This window comes from Mesocricetus auratus, unplaced genomic scaffold (genome assembly GCF_017639785.1).
Source record: "Mesocricetus auratus isolate SY011 unplaced genomic scaffold, BCM_Maur_2.0 Super-Scaffold_6730, whole genome shotgun sequence".
NCBI lineage: Eukaryota > Metazoa > Chordata > Mammalia > Rodentia > Cricetidae > Mesocricetus > Mesocricetus auratus.
In genome coordinates, this window is record NW_024429184.1 from 35,505,875 (window position 1) to 35,529,053 (window position 23,179).

The 23,179-nt window shown below is 43.9% G+C and overlaps 1 protein-coding gene across 2 annotated transcripts in view; it reads right to left on the minus strand.

Moving 5' to 3' along the window:
- Faxc (failed axon connections homolog, metaxin like GST domain containing) overlaps nucleotides 1-23,179 on the minus strand; it is a 79,277-nt gene that overhangs the window by 27,687 nt on the left and 28,411 nt on the right. For both annotated transcript variants that reach the window (XM_040740739.1, XM_005066233.4), the window contains exon 4: nucleotides 22,956-23,176. In XM_040740739.1, coding sequence (XP_040596673.1) covers nucleotides 22,956-23,176 — 221 coding nt within the window. The remainder of the gene's footprint in view (nucleotides 1-22,955; nucleotides 23,177-23,179) is intronic.

Here is a 23,179-nt window from a genome sequence, read left to right on the forward strand (position 1 = left end):
CAGACCTGTGTAGAGTGGTAAACTATATTCAAGTCCAATCTCTCAGTGCAGGTCCCTGAGGAGGAAGTTCAGTTGCTTTGTGCATAGGGTGGGAGTTCACATGTGCAGGTAGGTACGTGTGTGCATGTGCATGTTGACACCAAAGGCTAATCACAGGCATTGCTCCTTAGGAACCATCCTCCACTTTGGGGTCTATCATAGGGAATCAGGCTTCACTGATTAGAACAGCTTGGCTGACAACTCAACTTGAGGGGTCTCCCCGTTTCTATTTTCCCAGTGCTAGAATATAAGCATGTTCCTCTTCACCAAGCTTTTTGCATGAGTTTTGGGGTCAAACTCCAGTCCCCGTGCTTGCACGAGAAGCACTTAAGCAAGTTGAACTGTCTCCGCAGGTTCCTGCCTTGCCTTTAAACAAACACAGAAGTACTATGCCTTCTCAATTCTCTGGGCACCGTGCCAAAATGAGGCTTCTTGGCTAGTGCAGTACTGAACCTCTAACTCCTCCTTGATGGGTGACTTCATTATTGCCTATCCAGTGCTCTGTGTGTGACTTCATTATTGCGTAACCGATGCTCTTCTGCTTGTGTCTGGACCATTAAAAAGTTAAGAATGGTCAAAGCTCTTCCCCAGTGCACACTCCCTTCTCAAAGAACAGAATCCACACACAGAACCCTCCACATGTCATGCTCCGCAGTCCTGGAATTAGTGCCAGTTTCTTCACAGCCAAGATAAGAATGCTCCTGTTGGGCTCAGAATGGTGGCAATAATAGTCTCTCAGAGACTGAACAATAAGATGTTGCTTCTAAGAGATGCAAAGTCTTTTATCTAAACAACTTGAAATCTCTGACATCTGTGCCTGCTATCAACTGATTGAATAAATATTCTTAGGACTGATGACAAACTGACTTTACTCTCCACAGCTTAGCAGCCAAATAAAGGAGCCTACTATAATTAATGAGGCTATACTGGAGCATTAACAGCAAACTGCTAGAAAATTACCCCCAAATTTAGCAGGTTCCAGCAATAAACATTTTGTTGTTGTTAATGTTTTTTGAAACAAGTATCTGGAAACTTGCTGTGTAGACCAGATTGGCTTAAAACCTACAAATATCACTTGCATCAGGCTTTTACCTGACTCTATAAAGCCCCCCCTTTACACTCACCTCTCTCAACTCTCTCCCCCTCCACCCAGCCCCCAGTTTGTTTCCATACTCTTCTGCCCCCCCCCAAATCCATGGTAATTCACAACAACCAGGGATCCGGCATGGGACCAGTCTAGGCCCTCTGCATATGTGATAGTTGTGCAGTTTGGTCTATTTGTGGGACTCAAGGCAACGGGAGCAGGGGCTGTCCCCAATGCTTTGGCTGGCACTTGGGAACCCATTTCTCATGCTGGATTGTCCTACCCAGCCTGAATACAGGGGAGGTGCTTGGTCTTACAGCAGTTTGATATGCCATGCTTTGCAGATGCCCATGGGAGGCCTGCCCCTTTCTGTGAGACACACAGAGGAGTGGTGGAGTAAGAGGGAATGGAGTGAACAAGGGGGTGGAGTGGGAGGAGGACAGGGAGGGGAGTCTGTAGTTGGGGAGTAAAATAAATAAACTAATCAAATTGTAAAAAATAAGAAAAATGGAAAAAAACCTACAAATATCTACCTGCCTCTGCCTCCTGAGTACTGTGATTAAAGGTGTGTGCCACCATGCACAGCCCTATTTTTAATTACATTTGTGTTTGTGTGTGTGTGTGTGTGTGTGTGTGTGTGTATGAGAAAGAGAGAGAGAGTACTTGTGCCACTGAGTATCTATAGATAGCAATGGAGCAGTTGCAGAAGCTGCCTCTCTCCTTCCATCATGCTGATGCTGGTGACAGAACTTAGGGTCACCATGCTTAGTGGCAAGTGTCCTTACTCAATGAGCTAGAGTCTATGGCCCAGAACCTAGGAAACCTTATCTAGGTGCCACTGGCTCAGGGTCTCTCACAGTCTACAAATAGGATGCTGGCCGGGTGTGACAGTTTTGATCTTACATGTTCTCCAAGGGTCCATGTGTTAAAGGGTCACCACTAGAGGGGTTAAAGGACCCACCCCTAGAGGGGTTAAAGGGCCTGCCCTACCTTAGATGGTTCTACTGTGAGATAGCAAAACTCATAAGAGGCAGGCCTTTAGTGTGAGAACTTTAAAGTCAGGAAAGGCATGCCCTTGAAAGAAATATTAGATCTCTCTCTCCTTCTCTCTCTCTCTCTCTCTCTCTCTCTCTCTCTCTCTCTCTCTCTCTCTCTCTCTCTCTCTCTCTCTCTCTCTCTCTTCTCTCTCTCTTTCTCTCTGTCTCTCTCCCTCCCTCCCTTCTTCCCTGTTCTCTCTTTCTTCCCACCATGAAATAAGCAGTTTTCCTTTGACATGTTTATATATCATTGCCATCCAACAACACTGTCAAAGGGGTAAAAGCAATGAGTCTACCTGACCATGAATAGTATCTGTAAGCCAAAATAAAACGTTTCTATGTGTAAGCTGATTGTCTTCATTATTTATTATAGTATCAGAAAGCTGACCGATAGCCAGGGTTGCAGTTATCTAGAGAACTAACTTGGGGAATATCTACTAAACAAATTGTTTATGCAGCTGCTTATCTTGTTCCTTCACTGACTCTTGGGTAAGGACAATCTCCTTGGGTGCATGTTCCTTTATATAGCAAAGCCGGCTTGTCAGAGCAAGTGATGAAGAAAGTAACAGTGGGCAGGACAGGAGGCCTAGGACAGAACCACCATCTTATGTAATCAAAGCTGAGGGTGGTCACCCCATTGCTTCTTTCATAATTCAGGTTGTAGGCGCAAACAGGTAAGTCTTACCTATGCTCCCCCAGGAAGAATTCACAGGGCATCTATCCCAAGATCACTAGTGCCTTCTAGAGGGGCCTATGTCAGTAGGGAAACACCTTTATTCCCCTGAGCCCCATTCAAAAGGTTTAAAAGTAAATATGTCTGTCATTCATTTTAAAAAGTTTTCAACACACATACATGAACACATAAACACACACACAAGCACACACATGAACACACACATACATGAACATATAGACACCAATGACACAAGTGTGTCCAAATGTGAAAGGGATAGATATAAAGGTGTTTATTGTGGTGGTGTTCTATTTTTCTGTGTTTAAAATGTTTCATAATAAAAACAAACCACTTCTGTTGGGGGAAGTCCTGTGCATTTGTCAATAAAGTACTGTTGAGCCTATAGGAAACCTAGACAGGAGGGACTAGGAGTCCAGGAGAACTCTGGGAAGGGGAGCGAGACTTCCTGTGCGCTGTCTTTTATGCCTTCCCCCGTAACGCCCCTAGCCATGCCCAAAAGTGGGCTTGGCTAGTGACGTAGTTCCGCCTACGTACGTATACGTCTTTACGTCCAGCTGTATACGTCTTTAGTCCTGCCTAAAGTGGGTGTGGTTAGCGGTGTGGTAAACCGCCCTTTTATTACCTCATCTGTATGCGCCTCTAGTAAGTCACATGTTTAATGGCGGCATAGACTTAGTAAATCACATGTTTAATGGCGGCATCAGACTTCCTCCTACACACTTCACTAGGGGTTTGGGGAATGTATCAACTACAACTGACCTTAAATGATACCGTTCGGCAGATATTCTCTGATGTCAAAGCAGACTGTGGAAGTTTGAATAAGAATGGCCCTCATATACTCATAGATTTAAATGCTTGGTCATCAGAGAGTGGCACTATTAAGAGGTATGGCCTTGTTGGAGGAAGTGTGTCCCTGGGGGCAGGCTTTGAGGTTTCAAGTGCTCAAGCCAGACAAGTGTCTTTTTCCCTCCCTGCTGCCTGCTGACTCAGACGTAGAACTCTCAGCTGCTTCTCCATCACCATGTCTGCCTGCCACCATGCTCCCTGCCATATATGTGAAAAGGACTAAACCTCTGAACTGCAGGCCAGTTAATTAGTATTTTCCTATATTAGAGTTGCTGTGGTCATGGTATCTCTTCACAGCAGTAGGAACCCTAACTGAGACAGAAGTTTGTGCCAGGGACAGGGATACCATATTTCTATGATAGGCCTAACCATGCCTTTGTTTGCAGGAATGTAGACTTTGGGACTTTTGATTAGGAAATAGTATGAGCATGGAAAGCAATGATGCTGAGGGTTATTTCAACTGTGGGGGCCTGGCTCACAAGGTTTCAGAGGAGAAGAGTATTAGTACATGATCTAGAGACAATTCTTGTGATATTTTATTGAAGAATGTGGCTGCTTTCTGCCCTTGTCCAAAACAAACCTGAGGCTAAATTGAGGAGTTATGATCAACAGCTTTGGAGGAGACTTCAAGACAGCCCAGTATTGACTGTGTTGGTTAGTTACTAGTGGTCATGCTTCTGTAATTAGAAGGATTCAATCTGTAATTAGAAGGAGCAAGCTGAGCAAGGAAAAATACAAAGTGTCCAGTTGGAGGAGAAAAGAAGCATCAAGAAGTTTAATGGAGTCAAGTCCAGTGCTCAATGAGATTTAAAAAAAAAATTAAAGAAAAACCTGAGGCTAAATGAAATAAAGGGAGTCGTGACCTCATTTCAAGACCCCACACAGCTAATCTTCTAACTTGTAAAAAGGAATTAAAGACAAGTTTAAGGCCTGGTATGGTCATACAAGCCTGTGGTAACATATTTTTTATATTTTGTTAAAGCTTACCTGAGGATTCAGAAAGCAAAGTCAGCCACAGCTATAGAGCTCAGGTAGTGGTGGCACACACCTTTAATTCCAGGACTCAGGAGACAAAGAGATATGGATCTCTCTGATTTCCAAGCCACCCAGGCTTATACAAGATTGAATCAGTCTAAAAGAGGAACAGAACTCACACCTTTAATCCCAGGACTCATGAGAGGTATTTAAGACAGGAACACTGTCTCAGAGTTGGCATTCATTCTCCAGTTGCATTGAGGATAAGAAAACATTGAAGTCTTGAGGGTCTCTAGCCATGTTGAAGATAACATAGCAGTCTGAGGGAATCTGAGGAGCAGTGAAGTTTGGATCAGTTTAAGGATCACCCCGTTTGGTCTGAGCTGAGGTAGAGGTAAGAGCTAGAGGCTGACTGCTTTGCTTTTCTGATCTACGGCTTGAAGCTTAAACCCCCAAAATCTGTCTCTTGGTCTTTTATTTATCATGCTACACAAGCCTTTAATCCCAGCATTCCAGAGGCAGAGGCAGGCAGGCAGGCAGGCAGATCTCCAAGTTCGAGATCAACCAGGTCTACAGAGTGAGTTCCAGGACAGTCAACATTAGGTAATGAAGGAAACCATCAAAAATAAAAAGCTGGTGAAGATGTAATTGAATGAAGGGGTCATGTTGCAGTTGCAGTCCCAGCAAGCAGCAGAACTTGGACCCTCTAGCCACATAGTTCTGTCTTTAGAGTCAAGGATACAAGAAAGGGTAAAATGCATCTCCCTCCATGACTAAGGAAAGCCACTGAGACCAGGCATGTGTCAGGAGTGTCCCTGCATGAAGGTCCTGAGAAGTTACTGAATAAAGCTGTGAAGGTGAAGCTTGGATTGCCTTGGAGACTCCAAGATATTGGAGATGACAGAGTCATGGGATCCCTGCCAAGGATAACTGCTAACAGGAAGTAGAACCAGCCAAAGAGAAAAAAGTGTGTTTCAGTCAACAAAGCTGAAAGGAATTGGAGATCTGAAGAGAGCTTTGACATCAGACATGGGAATGCCAAGTTTAGACTTTGTCCTGTTAGTTTTTGGCCTTGCTTTGGTTCAGTATTTCCTCACTGTGCTCCCTTTCCTCCATTTTGGAGTGGTAATGAATGTCCTGTGCCATTGTATGTTGGAAGTATGTGATCTGCTTTTCGCTTTGATCTTACAGGGGATTACAGCTAAGAGATTTCAAAGAGAATATGGGGATTTTAGAAGTTGGATGCATTTCTTCATTATGATAAGGCTACAAGCCTATGGAGGCCAGAAGGGGCATGTGGTGGTTTGAATAGGCATGGTCCTTATAGACTCATAGATTTGAATATTTGATTACCAGGGAGTGGCACTTTTAGGAGGTGTGGCCTTGATAGAGTAGGTGTGGCCTTGTTGGAGGACTTGTGTCACTAGGGGTAGGCTTTCACATTTCAAATGCTCAAACCAGGCAAAGTGTTTCTTTCACTTCCTTTTGCCTGCTGACCCAGATGTAGAATTCTTGGCTCCTATTCCAGAACCAATAGAACGCGGACTAAGACACAAACAGTGCTTTCACATGCTCTCACAACATTTTTTAATGGACAGAGAGACTAAGCATAGCACTGTAATCCCAGCACTCACAAGCCTGAAGGGAGGCACTCTCAACTACATGGGAAAAGTCTGTCTCAAAACAAGCAGACACACACAATGCTAACAGGCAAATAAAGTCAACCATTGAGGGGCTTGTTTAGTACCAAAATGCCCTGACAGTCCCATCAGAATAGTTCTCTGGTAGCTTTGTTTAAAGAATAAATTCAGGTAAGACAGAAACCACCATAGACAATGAGATCTGACTCAGTTCCAAACTCCGTCTCACAGTCAGTGCCCAGCATAAAGAAACTCAGAGAATACAATTGTTCTTACATGAGTGGAAACTAGTTTACAAGACTTTTTCCTTAAATCTCATATATTAAAAATCATTCCTTTCAATATATAATGTCACATAACTATAAGATCTACATCTTAGGAGCTGAGTGAGGACCTTCATAGGTATTCAATCCAACCTGATGGGGGAAGTCCTTCTGTGTATATGTTGCTCTTATGTTGATGAATAAAACACTGTGACCAATATAGGCAGGGAGATAGGTGGGACTAGGAGATGAGGAGAATTCTGGGAAGTATAGGCAGAGAGCAGACACCGGGACTCACCAGACTCTTTTCCGGTAAGATAGACCACGTGGAAATATTTAGATTAATAGAAATGGGTTAATAATTAAAACAGAGCTAGTCAAATAAGAAGCCCTAGTCGTCGGCCAGCAGTTCATAATTAATATGGTGCCCATGTGTTCATTTGGGGCTCAAGCAGCTGTGGGCTAGGCCACAACACCAACCATTGGTTTATTTGGTCCTACCCCATACTATCAGGGCTTACTATCCCCACTGTTGCTTAGCACATCCTACTATTTAGTAGGCCTTTTAGTGGGTACTAGGATCACAGAAAAGCTGGTCAGCAAGTTTTTTCCCAACATGATGATGTGCACAGTCAAGGCTGGGAGAAAGGGGAGGAGAGGGGCACAAGAGAGATGGAATACCCCTTAGTATCAGCAGGTATGGATGGTGGTGCTTCCACAGTGGGCTGATATATAAAATGAAACTGCTCAGAGGAGAAACAACCTAAGTAGTTCCATGAGGTTGGAAGAAAAGAAAATGACTAAGGAGAAATAAGTATCAAACAGGGCAGGGGAGACAGCTCATGCGGCAAACTTGAGCAAGAAAGGGTTCTACAGTGTGGTAGATGCCTCTGGGTACAAATGGGAAAGAGGATACAATGAGAGCATGGTTAGAGTTGCAAAGAAAGGAGCTTAAATTTTAACAAAGAATAGCAAAGGTCTTTGGCTCTGGTTTTAAAATTTAGACGAACAGCTCTAGACTGAAAAGATAAAGATAAAGTTTGGGACAGCAGCCATGAAGCTAGAGAAAAGCCAGGCAAGCCACCAGGTGCTTCTATGGTAGCTTGAGGGCAGATGGCATGCAGGAGACTACAGAATTTGGGGAGCACTCTGGAAGTGGAGTCTAGCAGTCTTCCCGGTGAGCAACCAGCTACCAAGCAACTGTACTGCCAGGGTCTTTCCCCTCTACAAGCCAGACATAATTATACCACTTCTGCTAATAATTAGAATAATGTCTACTGTCTGGTGCTTTGGTGAGGATTAACGAAAACAGTCTCTAATTAATTCTCACCAAACCTACATAAAACATTGTCATTACATCACTACTATGGCATATATCTAACTTGAATATCAAGTATTTTTGTACGTATTGCAGTATATATAATACATTCACAATACACAAATTATTTTGAACTGTGCTTCCATGAAGAAACTTCATAGTTCCACTGAACTATGAAGGCCTGTATTATACCCCATATTTCTGCTTGCCTATGTACATTGCGTGTGCTGCGTGAACGACAGCTCTTATCAGTGTTATCTTTATGCTATACAAGGCACAATTCTGGGGACTTAAGATACAGAGATAAATAGAGTAAACAAATTCTCGTGGAATTTCCATCACAGGGAGTAACTATAAATAGTCACCAAATTAAAAATAGTAGCTAGTGACAAGTAGCTTACCTTACAGAGAAGTAAGGTAAGGTGCTATGATGAGGGGTGACTGTCAACTGTATTTAACAAATGGTCAGGTATGGCCTCTCTAGGGAGATGATACTTACACAGAAATATTAAGAAGGGTCTAGACACGCAAAATTTTAAAGGAAGGTCATTGAAGGCTGTATAACCGCTAAGACTTAGGCTTGAAGGTTAAGCTGGGTATGGTTTTGAAACATGGAGACAGATGCTGTCGGGATACAGCAAGGAAGAACTGGATTTTAAAAAATGAGATTGTAAAGAAGGCAGGAGTAGATAGAAAAGGGCTTGAAGCCGGGGCAGACAATAGAGAGAAAGTGATCTCTGGTCATCTTAAGCAGATGATTGGGTGAGGCTCCCATTCACCATGGGAGGTCACCGAGGGCGCTGGTTTGGTAGGAAAGTGATGAGTCCTGACTGAAGATCTACTCCATTGGAGGAGGCTACAGACATCTAAGTGAAGGGCTAGAAAACACCTGAGAGTCAAGAGAGAGAACACTGTGGAAGGTAAATGTGTGGGAGCATGCAGTGAGAGATAAGCAGGGGTGGGGGCGGGGACAAAATCCAAATCTATCAATATGTAATGAAGCTGTAAAGAAAAGACAGAGAGCATGCATGAGTAAGATAAAGCTGAAAACGTGCTCAGCAATGGGTGCTGGCTTCTCCAAAACTCGCCGAGTTCAAACCCAAGCCTTGCTGTTTACCCAGCTCATGGAGAGCACCACTGTGAGAAGCTAATATTCCTGAGGGGCATTTGGCACAGTGCTGGTATGCAGGAGAGTGCCCAGGGGCTTAGTGGCCATTAAACCTAAAAACCCGGGATCAACCAAAACAGTCAGAGACCTGGGGGCGGCAGAGCTGAAATGAAGCCTCCAGAAAACTACAGAATAATGGAAGCTACAGGCATTGTTTCTATGTCTTTATATTAGTGTCTTGTCTTTTTAGTACAAATTAAGTAATTTAAATAAATGTAGATGAAACTGGGTTGAACAAGAACCAAAAATGTTCACAAATGTATTAGGACAAAATGGGTAATCACCTATCTAAAAATCAGTTCCTCCTCAAATTTTATCCAAATCAATCAACCCCCAAAAATACAGGCAGGGAGTGCCAACTTGGAGGAGCAAACTGTGGTGGCCTAAACAACAATCACTCCCATAGGCACAATTGGTGGCAATGTTTGGGAAGGGTGAGGAGACATGGACTTGGAGGAGGCGTGTCACTGAGCAGGCTTAGAGGTTCCCAAAGACAAGGTGTGTCACTGGGCCAGGCTTAGAGGTTCCCAAAGACAAGGTGTGTCACTGGGCCAGGCTTAGAGGTTTCCAAAGACAAGGTGTGTCACTGGGCCAGGCTTAGAGGTTCTCAAAGACAAGGTGTGTCACTAGGCAGGCTTAGAGGATCCCAAAGACAAGTACCGCTGCTGGTGTGCCTCCTGCCTCCTTCTTCTGTTTTAATATGTGAGCTCTCTCAGCTGCTCCTACACCACGCGTTTGTTCCACCCTTACGGACTCCAACCCTCATACAAACTGTATGCCCAATTCAATGTTTTCTTTTATGAGTTACCTTAGTTGCAGTGTTTCATCGCAGAAAAGCAACTAAGACAGGCACTAAGTGTTTCATTCTATGTTCAAAACTAAAATATAAACACCTAAAGTATGTACACCAATAACATTTTTGGGTATTGGTTTTTTATGTGTTTTTTTTTTTTCAGAGCACTATGTAGCCCTGGTTGGCCTGGAGCTCCCTGTGCAGATCAGACTGGCCTCAAATTCACAGAGATCTATCTGGCTCTGCCTCCAGCAGTAGGGTTAAAGGTGTGTGCTATCATGCCTGTCCCAATAAAGGTTTTTAAAGCTGATTGTTTACAAGGTCCTACAAGTGGACTCATTTAGGAATTGAACCCTGAAATGTAAACACCAAGTTAAGCCTGCTCTCTAAGAAAGAAACTAGAATACTCCAGAATAAAATAAAGTCTATCATAATTATATCAAGTAATCTGTATTACTAATACATTGCAAAGATTTCTAGGGACTCAGTATTTATTCATATTTAGTTTTATTCTTCTAAAACCAAATATTGGTGTGCATACTATCAACTTATTTTTCACACCAACATATTTTTACTAACTGAAATACAAACAAGAAAAGTGGACAAGAGGGGAACGGTTGAAGAAGTCTGTTATCTCAGTATTCAAGAGGCTGAGGCAGATTGGTGGCTATGGGTTCAAGGACATCCTGGAAGCATTATGGGTTCAAGGACACCCTGGAAGCATTATGGGTTCAAGGACATCCTGGAAGCATTATGGGTTCAAGGACATCCTAGAAGCATTATGGGTTCAAGGACATCCTGGAAACATTATGGGTTCAAGGACACCCTGGAAGCATTATGGGTTCAAGGACATCCTGGAAGCATTATGGGTTCAAGGACACCCTGGAAGCATTATGGGTTCAAGGACACCCTGGAAGCATTATGGGTTCAAGGACACCCTGGAAGCATTATGGGTTCAAGGACATCCTGGAAGCATTATGGGTTCAAGGACATCCTAGAAGCATTATGGGTTCAAGGACATCCTGGAAACATTATGGGTTCAAGGACACCCTGGAAGCATTATGGGTTCAAGGACATCCTGGAAGCATTATGGGTTCAAGGACACCCTGGAAGCATTATGGGTTCAAGGACACCCTGGAAGCATTATGGGTTCAAGGACATCCTGGAAACATTATGGGTTCAAGGACACCCTGGAAGCATTATGGGTTCAAGGACACCCTGGAAGCATTATGGGTTCAAGGACACCCTGGAAGCATTATGGGTTCAAGGACATCCTGGAAGCATTATGGGTTCAAGGACATCCTAGAAGCATTATGGGTTCAAGGACATCCTGGAAGCATTATGGGTTCAAGGACACCCTGGAAGCATTATGGGTTCAAGGACATCCTGGAAGCATTATGGGTTCAAGGACACCCTGGAAGCATTATGGGTTCAAGGACACCCTGGAAGCATTATGGGTTCAAGGACATCCTGGAAACATTATGGGTTCAAGGACACCCTGGAAGCATTATGGGTTCAAGGACATCCTGGAAGCATTATGGGTTCAAGGACATCCTGGAAGCATTACAAGTTCAAGGTGAGCCTACGCTAGAAAGCAAGACCCGTCTGAAAAACAGCAAAAGGAAAAGGAAGAGGAAAAGAGAAGGAGGCAGGGGAGGAGAATATAAACCCAACGAGGTTCCAACTGTGTGGCTCCCTCTCGCACAAATGCGACCTGATCTCACAACCCAGGACTGTATCAGGGTCACTAATCCTCGGCTATCTACACTCCCCTCCCCCGCCCCAAGTCTGGAATGAGAAGTTAGGGCTTTGTGATGTAGCAGCCTCTCCACTATAGGGCAGCAGCTCAATTTAGAGTCAGTGATCAATATGTAAAAGCTTTTCTGAGCAAATCCCTTCAGCACAGATTTCCAGTGCAGTCCTTTGACAAGTTAAGCTCTCACTAGAGTTCAATTAGCAAGGAGAAACTAGGGCCTACAGGTCTAACCAACGCTTTTCTTATCTTATGTGGGATTTTAACAACCCGCCAGGACAAACACAGAGGTACCTAAAGCAGATGGCACTGCCGATAGCTAAATGGCCCACACCCATTTCTCAGCCCCCTTGAACCTTACATGCTGCCTCAGCTGAACAAGATGTAGTGAAGATTGAGAAGTAATTACTCATAACCATCTGACTGAAAGAGACAGGTAAAGGAAGAAACACTAAAGGGAACGTTCTGGAATCTCAAAGCAATGTTTCATAAAGCAGGTTACAAATGCTCTCCAAACCAGGGGGCCCATGGAGAACAGCACCTCGCAGCTGGGAAGATGTGTGTGTAGCCAGAATGCTGTAAAACTAGAATATCTGCAAAGTGCTTCTAAAAATACTGTCTAAAATTTACCCATACTGAAAAGGTCCGCAGTTAGGGGCCGGAGAAATGGCTCAGCCGGTTAAGGCACTTGTCTCCACATCTGATGACTCCAGTTCTGTCTCTGAGATCCACATGGTAGAAGGAAAGAGCCGAGTATCACAAGTTGTCCTCTGACCTTCACATACGGATGTCATTGAGCTCACTCTCTCTCACACACACACACACCCCAAATAAATAAATTAGTATTAAAACTCCCAGAGGTGAGCCTACTCATTATTTTTCTAAATGGGCACAGTATCAAAGAACCTCTAAATTCATAGGTCACTACCCGTATACTAGTGCGTCTCTCAGACCTCATGGGAAAAGTCCCTTCATGCAGTGGAGGTGGTTATTGCAGAAACACACAACTGGCCATGGAGTGCTCAGCCACAGATGAGAAACCTGTATCACACACCCTCCCCAAAGTTCAGAGACCATCATGGAAGAGGCGTGGAAAGACCCATAAGAGCCAGACCGGGTTCAGGAAGGGTTGGAGCAAAACAGTGCCTTCTGGACAGCAAAGAAAGAACCCCCACACTCAGGAGCTCACAGCAGCTGTAGGCTCCCACAACATTCTAGCATGGACGGGAAAGGAATTCATGAGCCTCCATCCATAACTGAGGAGCTAGGGGCAGTTCACCTCCTGGGGAGGAGTTTGTTTTCTCTAAGGGTGTGGCTCCTGGTAAGTCATCCATGCTAAGGTGGTCCCACGCTGAGAGAAGCACATGTACAACATGATTTGGAATCAATAGGTTATTAATGTTTTAAGGGCAAAGAATTATTACAAATATTTGTTCATTTTTAAATCTACAGTTAATGTTAACAGTTTTTTTTAATATGGAAGCAAAGAAAAAACCAGGCGAATAGATCCAATCAAAGGTCACTTGCTCAACAGCACTGAAGTAAGCCTGATTTGTTCTAATCTGATCCCCTCCCTAATAAAAGACTCTCTTACTCTCTATTATAGTGGGCACAAAGCACAGATTCTCATGTCCCCTTGCATTTGTCCCCCTCCCGGGCTTCCAAGTCCCCACTCCAAACCTCTATCAGATTTCAGACCTGTTTATATCCGCAAGTCAGCAAACAAACAGAGCACACAGATTGACCAATGGGGTGTAGAGTTCACACAGATGATAGAAAGCAAAGCTTTTGACTTACAAGTTACCTCTTCATGGGCACTGCTGGGAATGCCGACTTACCCAGCAGTGCCTCCCGGGTCAGGCTACAGGCCACTGTTGTAGACAGACCCCCACAGTGTGGAGAGCTCTCAAAGCCTGTTTTATGACGCATGGCTTTGAGGTTCCAGAATATTCTTTTAATCTCTATTATTTTCTTCTTTTCTGTGTGGATCTTCTCCTTCTGGCTAGATTGATGGGGACAAATATTTCTACATCTTTATTCTCCCTGCTGGCCTGAGTTCACAGCATACACTGGTTGTTAAAGTGTGTATAGATACAAACTATTGCTGTCATCCTGCCTCACTGCCCAGCGGTAAAGCTTTCTGCGTCATGTTCAGCAGGAACAATGTGTTCCAAGCAGTGGCCAGCCAAGGCCTCAAGGCCTAATGTGAAGGTAGCAAAGGCCATTCTTTCTATGAAGTACTATTTGTTTGACATGCAGAATCGGGGGCTGAAGAGGTGGCTGAGCAGTTAGGAAAACTTCCTGCTCTTGCAAAGATCCAGAGTTTGGTTGCCAGCACCGATACATTCTGCTGTTCCAGGGGACTGGACACCCTCTACTGGCCTCTACAGGCACCCACATTCACAGTTGCATATGAGTTCATGCGGGGTTACACACACACATAAAATAAAAATTAAATATTTTTTAAAAATAGAATAGGAAAAACAAGTACAATATACACTATGTCTAAAAGTGTACCCATGGGTCCAGCAGTGCAAGCCGTAAATTTGGCCACTAAGGAAGCAAGGGCAGGAGCAACACAGGTTCAAAAACCATGTGAGGCTCATTAAAAAAAAATCACACTGTACCTCATAAGTTTGCACAATCAGTATATACAGATCAAAACTTTTATTTAAAAGATGAAATTTTTCAATTGTCCAAATTAAAATCCCTTGAGGAAATAAGAAAGCCAAAAGAAGGAAATTTGGGTGCCGGGAGACGGCTCGGAGAGTGCAGCACTTGTCACAGGAACCTGACAACCTGCACTGCACCCTTGGAGAATCGGCTGGAGGCCCCGTGTCCAGCTAGCCTGAAGTTGACTGCAAGGTAGTGGCAGAAACATGGGTGACCTGCCTCAGCCAGGAGGAAGATGAGAACCACCTCCCAAAAGCTGTCCCCTAACTTTCATGGAAAACAACTTCTTCCTCAAAGGATGAACATAGAACCATGGAGCCCTCAGAACCAGAAAGATCACCTAGGGACATCCCAGCACCTGTGGCAAGATCCTTCCTCGGCTGCCAAGATGCTTTCAAACCACCACTTTCCTCACTGAGCCGGCTCATCTCTAAGTCGTTAGTGCTCCCTCAACGCTGGGGGCATACTGATACTGGAATCAACCGAAGTCTTCCAGGACTCCTCTTTTATATGGGTCTCCCCACTCTGAATACGTGCAAGGTAATTCCTGACACAACTACAAAATTGAACGTTTGTCCCTACTAGGTTTAGTCTTGTTACGGTTGAAACTTTTGATTCTTAACGTTTCCATCCAATATCATTGGAAAACTAATTTCTCCAAAGTTGTGAGCAAGTCATTGAGAAAAGTACTGAAAAGACAGGCTTTGCCCCTAGAGAGCTGTCTTTGGATGGTGTCACGCTATCAGGTGACTAACATTGTGAAGATACAGTTGCTCAATCTGCCATGATCTAAAGCAGATGCTTTCTGTGGAGGAGGAGGTCGCCCACCAGAACATCACAGCATCTAGCAGTACGAAGCAATCTATTAATTTACTTTTTATTGTATGTGCATTGGTGTTTTGCCATGGGTGTCTGGTCCCCTGGAATTGGAGTTACAGACAGTTGCAAGCTGTCATGTGGGTGCTGGAAATTGATCTTGGAGTTACAGACAGTTGCTAGCTGACATGTGGGTGCTAGGAATTGAACCCAGGTCCTCTGGAAGAGCACTCAGTGCTCTTAACCACTAAGCCATCTCTGCAGTCCCATGAAGAAATCTAGAAATACTGTTCTGTTTCCCATAGATATACAACTTTGATTTGCTTAACAAAAAGCTGAACAGCCAATATCTACGTGGGATTTGGGGACAAAGGGGATGCTGGGAAGAAAAAGGCAGAGTCACCAGCCAGACATGGAGGAAGCAGGGAAGCAACATGGGCAGAGTGAAGGAAATGAAGCCACAAGGCAGAAAGTGAATCCATAGAAACAGGTTAATGTAAGTTATAAGACCTAGTTTAAAAAAACAAGCCTAAGCTATAGGCCAAGCTTTCATAATTGATAATAAGTTTCCATGTGTTTATTTGGGAGCTGTCTAGTAGACAGAAAAATCTGCCTACATTGCTCTCCTCCAACACTGGCTCTGTGAACAACTGTGTTTTCCTTTACATTCATGTCTGTATGTTGGTTATTCCTTATCACCCTGTATCACTACCACTCCCCTCCACAAATAACTCGCTTTCCCAGTTCTGTCTCTAAACTCAGCCCTAATCCATGACTGACTGCCCAACTCTTCCACCTTGTTTGCAGTCCTAACACCCTCTTACCTTTCCTGAACAGTAACAACCCTCTTACACACACACACACACACACACACACACACACACAGTCCACCACCACACTAAACACATACAGGGTATGCACCATTCCTACTTTATTTTTATCGTATTTTTTATTATTTTCTCTCTTCTTGTGAATACGTGTGGGTACATGTGTCAACATACTTGTATAGAGGTCAGGGAATATTTCAAGAGTTGGCTTTCTCCTTCCACCATGGGGATCCTGCAGCTCATAGTCATCTCCTCAGGCTTGGGAACAGCTGCCTTTTTCTGCTGAGCCATCCCCTCAGTCCCCACATCTCTACTTTACGTCTCTCATGATCTGCTTTGCTCTCAGACAAGGAGCACAAAGGTTACCTGTGTGACATAACACCTGCATATTCCCAGCCCCGCCTACCTCTGCCCACTAACACCCTCCGCTCGTGTAAAGCTTCTAGCACACTGCCACCTTTTCAGTCTTTGCATGCTCACAGCTGTATTTGACTTCTAGATCTTTCTACACGATGTCACGACATTCCTTTCTCTTTTTTCTTTTTTTAACATAAATTTTTATTTAAATTTAAAACAACCTTATTTTACATACCAATCCCAGTTCCCTCTCCCTCCCATCCTCCCATGTCCCCCACCATCCCCCCATCCCACACCCCATCCACTCCTCAGGGAGGGTGAGGCCTCTCATGGGGGATCATCAAAGTCTGTCACATCATTTGGGGGAGGGTCTGAGAGAGTGTCACACCATAAGGAATGGGCTCCCAAAGTCCGTGCACTAGGGATAAATACTGGTTCCACTGCCTGAGGCCCCATAGACTGCCCAAACCACCCAACTGACACCCACATTCAGGGGGCCTGGTTCGATCCTATGCTGGTTCTTCAACTGTCAGATTGGGGTCCATGAGCTCCCACTTGCTCAGGTCAGCTGTTTCTGCGGGTTTCCCCAGCATGGTCTTGACCCCTTCGTTCATCCCTCCTCCCTCTCTAAAACTGGAATCCAGGAGTATGGCTCAGAGCTTAGCTGTGGGTGTCTGCTTCTGTTTCCAACAGCTAGTGGATGAAGACTCTGGGATGGCATGATGCTCCTTTCTTATTCCTTGCTATTCAATTCACCATCATGGCCCTGCCCTCCTTCCATACACACATGTTTGCCTAACTCTCGCTTATGTTTCAGCATTCAGCTTAAATGTCACCCCTCCCCCAAGAAGTCTCCAGGAATGACCATACCCTGCCCACAGTCACTTCACTAAACACTGCCCTCTTTGCATCCTGTTCTTCATTGAGGCACCCCTCACAAATGTGTTAACACTTACCAACAATACTTATTTCTCATGGAAGCCCTGGTAACTCAGAGCTCTGCCAGACTTGTTCATCACAGACTCTCAAGCCCTTCACAAAGATCTCAGCATCCTGGTCACTGCGTGTCTCTTTGATAAAAGAAACAGCTCTGAGTTCTGTTTACAAGCACATGCTCCTACTGTGCTTCTAGCCATGGACATGTGTCTTCTAGGGGCATTAGAGGCTGTTACTGTTTTTGTCCCCATCCTTTAAATGTATCCATAATTTAAGCTATCTGTGATGGCACATGCCAGTAATCCCAACACTCAGCACTATGAGGCTAGGATGTGAGAGGTCCAAGGCCAGACTCTGCATCATAGTGAGTTTGAGAACAAACTATGCTACATGAGACCCTAACTAGAAAAAAAAGCCGACTCACAAATTTAATATTTTGCCTAGAATTAATTCTTAGATCCAGAAATCCTGAGATTATTCTTGGCTGCCTGCTAACTGTGTGCAGACAGTCACTATTAACCACCACCTATGCAGTGCTGGTCCCAATATCTGACACTGAATTTCATTATTCTCCCCATATGTGATTCCACCTTACAAACTAGCTCCATTTTTCAATTACTTATCTATGGTTAAATGAAATCATGGGATTTCCCCACACAGGACCTATAGATGTCCAATTAACAGAAAAGAAGCACTAGAATAGAATAGTCTAAACTGCTTCATCATGATCAGAGACGCACACTGTGGTCAGATGGAAACCAAATCCAATTCCCAGCCACCTATTACTCAATCATGAGCCATAGAAGCCAGTAGAAATTCTAGAGAAGAAACGAAGGCCTATTTCAACCCGCCTCCTTTGCCTCTTACACACACACACACATACACACACACACACACACACACACACACACACACACACGGTGACCACCTCCACATTTCATAGTAATACCTAGCTGTGATCAACACCATGAAATCTATTTTCAAAAGCATCAAAATGCAGTCTTGCAACTGGGAAGGTCTGAGAACCACAAGGTAAGGTGGTGGTTAGCCCACAAGAGCTAGGGTTTTACTATTTCTCATCATACATGCTTTTCTATGTTGTTCTTTAGAATATTTAATATTTAATCTTCTATATATGATTTAATCCAGAACTAAGTGACCAGCCAAGTGTCTGTTTACTTGAAATACAGAATTAAACGATTCCTTTTATCCACAACACCACCTAACCATTTGTAAAACTGTGCCACATTGTAACTACATATGCTTAAGAAGGTGGCAGGAAACTGCCTCCAGCAGAACTCACTACTTTAAATCATTTACCCTTCATTAAATAATCAGGATCACAGATGCTTACTAAAATAGCCAATATATGTAGTTCTTACAAATGTGCCAACCTGGTGTCAACAAGGACTGAAGACCAAAGAAACCCTGAGCTATTTTCGTATTCAAAAGAAATACTTCACACTAGAAACTGCACAATAAATTTTTTATTAAGCAAGCGAGGCTTTCTGGAAATCAGCTTTTCTCACTTCCATTTATAAGTCACATTTATCATTTGGCTCTCATCTGAGCAGGCTCTTAAAAGCATGCCCTCAAAGAAAGGATACAGCCTCAGTTTTCAGACATATCCATATTTGTTTTCGTCGTTTTGTTTGCAGCCCTGGGGGTGGAGCCCAGGGTGTTACACTGGACAAGGGCTCTGCAACAGAGCTGCATTTCCAGACAACCAGAAACCATTCCATAGTCCACTTCTAGGAGTGGGCAAATAGAACATTCTTAAACATGACTTTGGAGACCACTTCTTAATTTGGTAGTTCAAGCTCTGTCTGCTTCAGAAATTTTTCTAAAGATGCCAGCCTGACATAATAAAAACTCACTTTAACACAATTCATGGGGAAATGTGGGGTTGTAGGTGTATAGTAGGGAGCCAGTGAAGTCCTGAGGGAATGTGTGTTATCAATGTGGGCACGGCTAAGACTTCCCTCCTGGTTTGTGTGTGGATATTGACAGTGTGTGTAGAAAATGTCTACTGTAGTCTTGTCCCCTCACCCCATATCTACAGCCTGAGGCTGCTTCCTCACAGAGACTGGTCCTACCATGATTTCCTGACTCTGTGTCTTGACTCCGCTGTATGCCATAACTCTGACTCCGTATTCAACTCTATATAATAAACACACTGAGCTTGTGGGCGCTGCAGCTACTGCACCAGAGAGGCTACACAACCCAACCTCAGCTTTCCTGTATGTGTCTGACCTTTCTTTATTCCCTCGTCACCTCAGTCAAAGTTCTGGAACACAAGCCATGAAAGAACTTAACCATTTGAAAATAATGTCTTAAGCCTGACACTCCAGATTTGACCCCCAGCTCATTTCTACCTGAATGTGTGGCTTTTGGAAAGTTACTCAATCACTGCAGTAGGCTTCAATTTCCTCATCTATCAAGTGGGTTGTGCTATATGGCTTTGTCCTGGGTTCTGTGGTCTTTTCTTACTTTAATTGCATACCTAATGCCCACAGCTAGGGATCTCAAATCTGATTCTCATGCTCTCTCATTTTCTGTTTGTTTTTCGAATGTATCTGTAGACTTGGAACTAGCAGAACAAAAGTGTAAGACAAGCAGTAGGCAAATCAAAATCTGTGTGGTAAGTTTTCCCTGAATCAAGTGTGGTACCAGACACGTAGTCATATTGTACAGAAAATGTAATGATGGATGTGCACATATACAGGATCCAGAATTATGTATAAAAGAATTTAAAAGTATTAAAATGGCAACTTAGGTTAGCAACAGGTTTTACAAAACTATTTTGAATTTTTTCCTTCTCTGTCCTTTTCTGAACCTTTCCAAATTTATATAATTGATAAATTTAAAAGTCAGAACAAAGATTTCTGTTTCAAACACATTTTTCCTAGAAAACAATGTTTCTAATGAAGTTAAGAGCAAACTCTGCAATGACATAAAAGGATTACTGCAACTCAAGCACTACAACACTTGCCAGAAGTGGATCTGTTGCTACGGGTGGCAGGAAGTGGAAGCTGCATTGTGGACTTGCTAGACAGAGAGATTCATACATGTCCTGGGCTAGACAGAGCAGGACCAAGAGAATCCATCACGGTACACAGAACAGCACTCCACTGATGGGAGATGCTATTCTGTAAATCTGTCTCTCTTATTGGTTGTTGAATAAAGCACTGCTGGCCAATAGGGAAGCAAGATAGGTGGGATTAGGAGTCGAGGAGGATTCTGGGAAAGAGAATCAGGGAGAGTCACAATGTAGGATGCAGGAGAAGCAACATGTGGACCCTTCCTCCGGTAAGCGAAGGCCATATGGAAATACTCAGATTAGCAACTGTGGGTTAAATATTAAGTCAGAGATAGCCAGTAAGAAATAAAGCAAATGGCCAACAGCTTATAATTGATATAGCATCCTGTGTGTTATTTGGGGGCTCAAACAGCTCAGCAGGGCCCAGGCGGATGGCAGGGAAAACTACACGTTACACTAGACTTAAAATTTACAAATATTAAGTTAGGTGGTAGCGGCACGCACACCTTTAATCCCAGCACTCGGGAGGCAGAGACAGGTGGATCTCTGTAAGTTCGAGGCCAGTCTGGTCTACAGACTGAGTTCTAGGACAGGCTCCAAAGCTGCAGAGAAACCCTCTCGGAAAAACAAAAAAAAAAAAGATAATAAATAAATAAATAACAAGTTGTCCAAAGTTTTCTTGTCCTACCAGGTCCCTCCACCCTTCTCAGCTCCAAATAAGCACATGGACGCTATATTAATTATAAAACTGTTGGCTGATTGTTTAGGCTTCTAACTAGCTAGCTTTGTCTTAATTATTAACCCATTTCTATTAATCTAAGTATTTCCACGTGGCCTTATCTTACCAGAGAAGGGTACGGACCTGTTACTCCTTTGCTGGCTACATGGCATCTGTTTCTGGCAGAATCTCTCTGTCTACCTCTCCCAGAATTCTCATCTCTTAGTCTGGTAGCCCCGCCTATCCTTCCTGCCTGGCCAGTAGCCAAACAGTGTTTTATTCATTAACCAATAAGAGAAACATATACAGAAGGACATCCCCCATCAAGAAGTCAATGCTTTCAACTGTTGAGAGGCTTTTACTGGCACAATCTTTGCCATAATAACTCTGGGACCCAACTCCTTACTTGCTGAGGCTTCCAATAGCATAAACTAAAGAGGAAGAGGAGTGATTCAGAAACATACACAGCCACTGTTAAAGAAGAAGTACACAACCTGAGGTCAATAGCTCATAGACCACAATTCCCAGAACAAGGTACCAAATGGAGTTCAAGGGAGGACTCTTGGCCCAGCAAGTATCTGGAATGTGGAACAAAAAAAAGTGGTCAATGTAGATGATTCTGCCAAAGAGGGTATGCCCATAGAGACCCCACGTCTAAGGCACCAGATAGGTTTCAACAAAACAAATGTCATCCCCCACTTCCTCATGGAGGCAAGGAATCTAGCATGCCCTAAGATGAGGATGGTGACAGACATGGAAATGACTGTGCCTCCATGGGAGGGCTGGTGAACAAAATCAACTTCTGAAAATAAAACCAGAAGTCCCATTGAGGACTTGGTCCCTTTAGTTGCTCCATATTAGAGGACACTGGTTCACATCTAGGCCCTTACTTTGAACAGTCTGGATGTGAACTGTCATAGCCAAGAATCACGCTCACCCAGTGCAGAACCACAGCAGCCCAGGGCTATCTGTGACCAGCTGGTTAATGGAATAAGTCCATCCTCACTAGCCCATGGGCATTTAAGATACTATGTCTCTCTAAAGAGCTCCCCAGACACAATTTAGCCTACAGTGTGCAATAAATGCAAAATCTGGGATAAAACACACTAGAAAAAAGTAAACTATGGATGCATGCCAAAATGAAAGGTTTAGGATGATCACATACACACACACACACACACACACACACACACACACACACACACACTACAAACAGGTCAGAAGCTGGGCTGTAACCAAGTCTGTCTAACTATACTGGCAGATGTGCTCACAATTTGTAAATTGTGAGCCTAAGCAATTTATAAATAGAAGAGGTTCCTGGCTCAGAAATACCCTATCCTCACAGCACACTGGGAAATGCCAGCCTCCCCTGCAGCCAGGTCCTGATGCTGAAGTGTGCTCCACGTGTTCTGTAACTACACTAAAACCTAGTACCAGATGTTGCTCCTGGAAACTGAGGGACTTGGTTAAATGGTGAAAATGTAACCCTACATGATGGGGGAATGTCCTCCTGTATATATGTATCTCTTATTGGTTGATGAATAAAACACTGTGGTCAATAGAGGCAGGGCGATAGGCAGGACTAGCAGATGAGGAGAATTCTGGGAAAGGTAGGCAGAGAGGGTCCACCAGAAGAGTTACCGTGTAGGCCTCCAAAGGCGTAACAGGTCTGTATCCTTCTCTGGTAAGATAAGGCCACATGGAAGTACTTAGATTAATAGAAATGGGTAGTAATTTAGACAAAGCTAGCCAATAAGAAGCCCTAATCATCGGCCAATAGTTTTATAATTAATATAGTGTCTCTGTGTGTTTACTTAGAGCCCAAGGGCAGCAGGACCAGCCAGGACAGAAAACCAACAGCAACACCCTACATGTGGGAGCAAAACCCCCAACCAACCAAGTTAGGTTTGCAAACCAGCAGCACTCTACTCGTCATGCAACAGTAAGAACAGAAAATATAGAAGGTGTGATACATTACCCAAAAGCCCTGCTAAGGACCGCATGTCCTTCTCCATCAGCATGTAAATCTCTTCCTCCGAGAAGCGGCCAATGCCGTGGCCGTGCATCTCCCGCTTCACAATTCCTTTTGTTACGTGGCATATGACCCACCTGAGCAGGTTACTGAAGGGACCACCACTAAGAGACAGCATCTTCCGGGTCTCATTGACATTGTCCACCCACTGGCAATAAGCTAACGTCCTG